Source organism: Mandrillus leucophaeus, unplaced genomic scaffold (assembly GCF_000951045.1).
Source record: "Mandrillus leucophaeus isolate KB7577 unplaced genomic scaffold, Mleu.le_1.0 Scaffold666, whole genome shotgun sequence".
Classification (NCBI taxonomy): Eukaryota; Metazoa; Chordata; class Mammalia; order Primates; family Cercopithecidae; genus Mandrillus; species Mandrillus leucophaeus.
In genome coordinates this window covers 541,516-550,144 of record NW_012107208.1, presented here as the reverse complement: position 1 = coordinate 550,144, position 8,629 = coordinate 541,516, and the positions used below count along the sequence as shown (strand labels likewise).

General features: G+C 39.7%; 1 protein-coding gene across 1 annotated transcript in view; it reads right to left on the bottom strand.

The window, feature by feature from the left end:
* The window catches only part of EFHC2 (EF-hand domain (C-terminal) containing 2), a 200,692-nt gene that overhangs the window by 129,085 nt on the left and 62,978 nt on the right, over positions 1-8,629 (bottom strand). Inside the window, exon 3 of the mRNA XM_012001600.1 lies at positions 2,294-2,444. Within this exon, the coding sequence (XP_011856990.1) occupies positions 2,294-2,444 (151 nt within the window). The remainder of the gene's footprint in view (positions 1-2,293; positions 2,445-8,629) is intronic.

Sequence of the window (8,629 nt, the reverse complement as noted above, 5' to 3'; positions counted from 1 at the left end):
CTTGTACTCATTGTGGTATATCAATACAGAGCCCTCAGGCCTAGATTAGTAATTAGAAAGCAAAATTTGTTCAACATAGGCAGAAATCATGAGATGTGTTAAATAACAATAGGAAGGTAGGCTAAGTAGAGCATGGGCATGTTAAACATAGAAAGAAAGGGATGGAAAAACCAAAAGATAACTGATCTTCAGTAGGTCGTAAATATACATGAGGCACCTGGGCTCTAAATATTCATGATATGTTAAATATAGAAGGGACACTAAATATTCATGAGCACCCAATATTTATGAGGCCTCAATTTGGCCACTCATTCATCGGTGACACCCATTTTGGCCCCATGTGACCTCTGCCCAAGAAACACAAACAAAACCCAAGACTATTCAGCAGGCTTATTGACAAGCTACAGCCATGGCCAGGCACACTTCTCCCTGCATCTCTCCAACAGAGCAAGTGTGTGTCCTCAGCCCGAGGCCCCTTCTGTCTGTGGTTCTACTTGCTTGACCCTCAATTCTGGTCTCCAAACCATACTAGTAGCAGGGAAGGTTAGTGAAGCAGAGACAGAACCATTGCTGATGCCAGGATTCAGGCAGTATGGTCCTTCTGCCTACTTGTACCCTGTCCCAAGTGTGTGAACCTACCCTATCTCTTTCCCTCTTGTTTCTCATCATGTGTTTTAAATTACTTTAATGTATCATGTGATTCATGGATTTTAATGTGATCCATAAGCCTTGTGTTTTGTGGCCTCTGGGACAGCCTGCATGTATAATTCTCAAAGGCCACCACTGCATATAGGTGACATCCCACACAACACTCTCCCTGCCGCATACAGAACAGATTGTAGGAGGAGCAAGAATGGAAACAGAGAGATCACGTTAGGCAGATATTCCATTCCTCTAGTCAACAGATGAGGGTAACTTGAATGAGGATGGTACAGAAGGGGATAGAAAGACATGGACATATTCAGGATATATTTTTCTAGGAGAATGAAGAATAGGGATGGTAGTTATGAGCAAGTGGGGAAAGTAAAAGGAGTAGAGATTATAGTTAGAGAAGGCAATTTCAGAGACTGAGATACTGGAGGTGGCAATACTCTAAAAGGCAAAGAAACAACAACACACCCAAGAATCAGCTCCTCAAGGAACTAAGTACCCTGAAAGGTCATTTACACCAGCGACCAAACAAACACTCAAATCGTCTCATACTTCTAGCAGGCTGTCAGTGAAAAACAACCCCTGACCTGCCCCCAGGGCCATCTATTTACACGAGGGAACAGACAAGTCTGTGACTCTCCTCTCCTCCGCCCCTACACCAGACCCCTAACCCCAACCCTATCCAGGTCCATTTCCTACAACTTCCAGCAGCTCTCTGCCAGAAAGCTCTTCCTCTTATTGACCTGAACTCTGATCCCTAGGTCCCATCCATGAAGACATGAAGATACAGAAATAAGGTCACCCCTTCTCCACATGACACCTTTAGATTCCTGAGGACATTTATCAAGCACACTTGAGTCTCCCCATTACAGACAAATATCCCCTTTTCACTATTCTGTCTTGCACATGGCAAATGTTCAGTTCTTTCACCGTCGTAGTTGCTGTCCCCTGAAGTCAACCAGAACTCAGCAGCATCCCAAGAGAAGGACCCACAGCACAAACAGAAGAAATCAGTCACCTCCATTGATCTCTGTCATACTTAATGCAACATAGGATTAGCTTCTCTGGTGGCCACATCACAGAGTTAACTCTTATCTGTGGCTGAGAGGAGTATGGACAAAGATGACTGGCATACACAGGGTGAAGGAACAATGACTCTCTGGTGAGGTACCATTGAAGTCTGTAGTTACCAGGTATGAGGATGAGGAGGGGGTGGTTGAAACAAATGACAGTAAATTCAAGAAAGAAGAGAATGCCAATCTGGAAGCTGCAGTAGAGAACAGCTTTCTCTTCTCCCCTAATGGTGTTGTGAAGGAAGTGAACTGCTCACAGCAAAGTGACCAAAGGGTTTGAGGAAAAAGTTAAAGGCACAGGAGAGTTTACTCATACCAGAGCAGCACCTGAAAGGATACAAATATGCCACAGAGGAGTGAGAGACCCAGCCAATGTTGAGGTGCAGAGGGTAGAAAGCTGGTAAGTCACCATCAATAACTACATGCTAATGGCATGTTTATATTCACCATTGCCAGCAGGTTAGACAGCCTAAACAGTAGCACTCAGTCTTTTGAAAAGCTAAAGGCAGGCAGTATATAAAGGCAGGAGTCAGAAGTGAAGGAACCATAACTCTGCTTTAAATAGATACCTTGAAGCAATCCACTATTTTTCACCTCTGGTTCATTGACTTGTATTGTGTCATCTTCAGGGTAGAAGTAGATTTTGTAGTATCTTATTCTGTAGTTGGTTTGGCTTTTATCAGGTACTTCCTCTTCCAAATAGGCATCAAAAGATAATACCTGTTGGAATCATAATTAGAAACTAAGAAATGAAAAGAAAATTCAGCAAACTTAAAATCAACATAGCAGCTGCGTGCATACTTTTTGTTAATATAAAGAAAAAAGTAGAGAGAATTTTTCCAAGAAGACATTCTACACATCAGCTATGCGAATGGATATACAATCTAAGATACAATACATAAAGATTATTTTATACTTTTATCACCATCTGGTTAGAACAAGGAAATGATATTCAAGTAATACATCCATCGTTCAGCTCTACCATAAACTGAACTAGAGTCTGCCTTTGGGATTTCACAGTGGGATTCTAAATGTATGTGTTATAGAGACAAAATATTCTTTCTCACAAGATGAATAAGTTTTGTCATTTTTTTCCCATTAACAATAACACAAAGCTGCCTTGGTTCTGGCATAAAATTATCCTGACTGTTAGTCCAGACGATTGCTTGCCTTCAGGCAATCCAAGCAGGCATATCTGAAATTCATCCAATGCCCTGGAGACGCCACCTTACACTTCGGGAACCTCAAGGAGCCTAGCCCAATGCTAGACTCAGACTCATCTTGTATGGGGGCGGTAGGGAATAAGGAAGGGAAGGACAGGTGGATTCTAAAGCAGTTATGGTAAAATTCAGAGATAGTCAAAAATATCTTTGAAAATTCCTTAACTACTTTAGAAAACTGTGCCTCTCAGTAAAGTAAAACACAGCCCATTTTTCTCCCATATTGAAGCAGATGACTGCCTGCTTCTTCAGTTGAAGACCAGTTAAAATCATTTCTTTATGCTTAGGTGCCATGTTGTATGAATAATATATATCTTTAACCATTGGAAACATTCTTAATATGGCATCCTGCTCACACACTGAGCATGACAAGGTAACTGAGGACAACTGTGGGAAAAGTAGATTCAGGCTACCATTTCAAGCTTGACCTGTGGCTCAAGCTCTGTGAGAGCTCCATTTAAATATTCTCTGTGTTTCTCGCTTTTGATCAGTTTTTATAATTGAAGTTGCAAAAGTTAACTGTGCATATGATGTAACTCCAGGGTTATTTAATGTGGACAATATGATATATATGAGTGAGTCTGTTAGATGCAATCTACCCTCTAGGGGTGGTGGTCAGTTAACCTAATTAAGAATATATACTCCAGGAGTGCTTAGCAAATTTTTATCAGAAGCCCACACTTCAGAAGTAGCTAACAAAATGCCTCAGTAGCTTATTCTCTGATCAACATAAGAAGCTTTGTCAATTGCCGTAAGTGATGTTAGAAATAAATTTTAGTGAAATGAGTATATTCAAAATGCACATACCAGTTACAAATACTAACCAGGCACTGTCCTTACAGGAACAGGTTCTAAGAGTCTGATGAGCCCAGAGATCTACTCCCTTCAAAATGGCACCTTTGGCTTCATTCCCAAATAGTCCTATGTTCAGCTGCTTTCTTAAGGAATTTGTCTGGCCTGACTCCAATTAGGTTAGCTAAACCCCATTGCTAGAATGCTGTCACATTTGTATTGAGTGAACATTTCAGATAAGATGCTATTGGACAAGTATAGAGTTTCCTTCTGGGGTGACAAAAAAGTCTTGGAACTAGATAGATGTGATGGTTGCACAGCCTTGTGGATATGCTAAATGTCACTGAATTGCACTTTAAAATGGCTAATGGTTAATTTTATGTTACGTGAATTTTACCTCAATTAAAAAAAAGATATTAGACACTGAGTCATGTTGGATACTTTAAAATGGTGAGTTTTTGTTATGTGAATTATATTTCAACTTTTAAAAAGTAGAGGGAGGGAGCTGGGTACAGTGGCCCAGGCCTGTGGCAGGAGGATCACTTGAGCCCAGGAGTTCAAGACCAGCCTGAGCAACATAATGAGACCCTGTTTTTACAAAAAAATTTACAAATTAGCCAGGCATGGTTACATGTACTTGTAGTCTCAGCTACTAGGGAGGCTGAGGTGGGAGGATCGCTTGAGCCCAGGAGATTGAGGCTGCAGTGAGTTACGACCTCGCCACTGCACTCCAGCCTGTGTGACAGAATGAGACTCTGTGTCTCAAAAATAATTTTTTTAAAAAAAATTTTTTTAAGGAAAAAAAGATGTTAGAACACCTAAAAGGAGAAAGAGCTGGGGCTTCATCAAACTTTCAGGGTAGGTAATATTTAATCTGAGATTTTTTTTTTTCTTTGTAATCAAGTAGGAAAGTGTAGAGAGAATATTCTTGGCTCTCACCCCCCTCTATATACTGAATGCTACCAGTATAAATTTGTGAATGACTGCACTGGCACAGGTCAATTGACAATTGGCATAGGTCAACTGTCATGTATGTAATCATTAAATATTTATCAATCAAATGATGCATTAAAAGAGAAGGATGCTAAACTGAAATAAAGAGAAAAGGAAAGCCATTATCTTAGGTTGGGCTTCAATATGTCCAGATGAGGGACAGAGTGATATTTCATATTCTGGTCCCATGAGAATACAGGGCTGTCAAACTCCAGCATGAAAGATACAGAGCAAGTCAGAATGAGGTAGAGATGGAAAGATAAAAAAGGAAGAGGAAGAGGAAATTGTAAAATGTGGCAAAGTAGAATGTAAGAGGAGAGACACCAAATAGATTAAAAAGTGATCTTGCAAAAATAAATGATCTAATTGCAATGGAACTTGATGTATCAGAGAATCCAGAAAACAGAACCTAAAATAAAAACTGTTAAAAATGAAAATTTATAGGAACATAATTATGATGTAAGGTGTTATCATCACTTATGATATCAAGCAGAAACTAGATAAATACGGTCCTAAGCTGGGCACGTTGGCTCACGCCTGTAATCCCAGCACTTTGGGAGGCCGAGGCAGGTGGATCACTTGAGGTCAGGGGTGTGGAGATCAGCCTGACCAACATGGAGAAATATCATCTCTACTAAAAATACAAAAATTAGCCGGGTGTGGTGACACATGCTTGTAATCCCAGCTACTAAAGAGGCTGAGGCAGAAGAATCACTTGAATCGGCGAGGTGGAGGTTGCAGTGAGCCAAGATTGTGCCACTGCACTCCAGCCTGGGTGACAGAGTGAGACGCCATCTCAAAAAAAAAAAAAAAGAAAAAAAAAGAAAAGAAAGAAAAAAGAAAAATAAGGTCCTAGAGGATGTAACTGGCTGCAATTTTCTTGAAAACAGAATATATATATATATCATTTGGTGGGGGCATGTGATCTTCAGTCCTCCACAGGCCTCTGCAGACCCTATGATATTATATGAGGTTACCTGCCTGATCCTCAAGGCATTTGGAATTTTAATCTTAGTCTAGAGGATATAAAACCTTAGGCTGGGCACAGTGGATCATGCCTGTAATCCCAACACTTTAGGAGGCTACATCGGGAGGATTGAATCACTTTAGGCCAAGAGTTCTAGACCAGCCTGGGCGACACATGGGTCCCCGTCTCTCCAACAATTTTCCTTTATTTAACTAGTCAGGTATGGTGGTGCATGCCTCATAGTCCAAGCTGCTCAGGAAGCTGAAGCAGGAGAATTGCTTGAGCCCAGGAATCAAGGCTGCAGTGGGCCATGATCATGCCATTGCATTCCAGTTTGGGTGATAGAAAAGAAAAAAAGAAAAAGAAAAAAACCCTGAAATCTGAAATCAATTAGCTTTAAATAACAGGTATATGATTTCCTCATTACAAAGGAAAAATTTTAAATGTTAATATTTCTGAATTCAGGATCTTCTTACAATTAAAGCAAAAAGAATCTCAAAGCAATCAAGAATGCATTTTAATGGGCAAGTAGTTCCAACTTGATGTATGGTGCAAATTTAGCTTTGTAGAGTAGGATCTATCCTATCTTCATGTCAGTTGAGTTATTTGCTTTGCATTGCATATCCCAAACAGCTGGATTTTAACACTAGATTCCTAATTTTCACTTAAAATGTTTGAAAATAATTGTTGCCTGATGCAGTGTGACACAAAAAATAATTGCGTGGAGAAGGTTGTCCATTGCAGGCTAGACCATGCAACTGTAAGGCAAAAGCCAAAGCCTAATCTCTTAGAATAAATCATATAATTTTTAAAAATGGGGAGGCTGATGTGGCCAATACGTGAGTCAGAAAGACTATTACTTCAGGAACCAAACATCTAAGTGTCAAAAACTTACAGCTGAATTTCTAGAGAAGCTATCAGGAAAGAAAGACAAAACATTGGCAATGTTCAATAACCTCAACATTTTATAAAGAGGTCAACATCACATGTCCAAGTTTAATATGTTTAAGCTCGATTTTATGAAAAAGGCTCAGACTTAAATTGTGAAATACTATAAAAGGGACATAATGGTAAGGATAAGTGCGTGTTCTATATGTTAGTAGACAATAAAAATTTGTGTACATTTAATACAATGTTGCTTACTCTTCCTGAAAAAGCTATTATTAAATCAATGGTTTCTCTTATGATTATGAAGTCCCATAATCAAGGAAATAAATGATAATAAATTTTGTGTTGCATATAGAGGATGGCTCCTTTATACATGACAATATATATATTTACAGAAATAGATCTGAAACTTATATGCTAATTCACAAAAATTTTAATAAATTTTAAAAACAGTAAAATTACACAAGTTATACTCACTGATCACAAAGTGATACAACTAGAAGTGTATAATGTACCTATAAACAAAAATTGTCACTCCTCATAATTGTACCAAAAATAAATTTAAAAATATAAAAAGTGTAAAGATAAAATTTATATAAATGTATAAAATAAAATTTCTATAAAAGTATATAATAAAATATAAGACCATACAAACCTATAGGATCTAGGCAAATTTGCAATCTGGGGTAAATTAATAGATTAAAATTATTACATAAAAGAATTGAGAGTCTGAGAGACAGGATAAATCGCTAACAGTGATTCTCAGCCTTGGCTACGCATTAGGAACTTTAAAAAAGTTTTAAAAGACCAGACCTGGCCGGGCACAATGGCTCATGTCTGTAATCCCAACACTTTGGGAGGCCGAGGTGAGTGAATAATCTGAGGTCAGGAGTTTGAGACCAGCCTGACCAACATGGCGAAACCCAATCTCTACTAAAAATACAAAAAATAGCTGGGCACGGTGGTAGACACCTGTAATCCCAGCTACTCAGGAGGCTGAGGCAGGAGAATCACTGGAGCCTGGGAGGCAGAGGTTGCAGTGAGCCGAGATTGCGTCACTGCACTCCAGCCTGAGCGATGACAGAGTGACGTTCCGTGAAAAACAAACAAAACAAACAAACAAAAAACTCAGACCTTGCCTAAATAAATTAAATCAGAACCTTGGGGAGGGGACTATTACTATTTTTTAAAAGCTACTGATGGGGTTCAGGACATGTTACCTCAGCAAATATGCCGAGGCACATGGCACCTTAGCATTTGAGAAAAAGGTAGAAGCAGGAAGGTCTCTCTGACCTTCTCATCATTCTCCCTGGAGGCAGGTCATAAAACCTAGGAAGGTCATTGTCTGACCTTCTCCCTTCCTCCTTCCCTACAGACTCGCATGTGACAGGTGTCTTGCCCTATACCCAGAGGAAAGGAGTGTCACATACGGATGAAGAAAAAAAATCTGAACAAACAAGTCTTGCTATTGTAAGTTCCCCCCAGTTTATTACCATTAGATCATATCCTTTTGTCCTCCAATCATAGTTCTACATGACTGTCCACAAAAATACAGTTTTCTCCTGTTTCTTTGGATCATTTCTGAAGGCTCCATGTCTCCTCAACCTTTCGTTAAATAAATTTGTGTGCTTTTCTCTTGTTAATCTGTCTTTTGTTATAGAGGTCTCAACCATGAACTTTGAGATAGGCAAGTACAAAATACCTTTTTCTTTCCTACTCTCCACAGATAATTCTGAAACATAGCCAGAGTTTAGAATCAGTGAGCAATGATTCAAACAAAAGCTTTTAAAGCCGGGCGCGGTGGCTCACGCCTGTAATCCCAGCACTTTTTGAAAGGCCGAGGCGGGCAGATCACCTGAGGTCAGGAGTTCAAGACCAGTCTGTCCAACATGGTGAAACCCCGTCTCTAGTAAAAATACAAAAAAACTAGCTGGGCCTGGTGGCGCATGCCTATAATCCCAGCTACTCAGGAGGCTGAGGCAGGAGAATCACTTGAACCCAGGAGGCAGAGGTTGCAGTGAGCCATGATCATGCCACTGCACTCC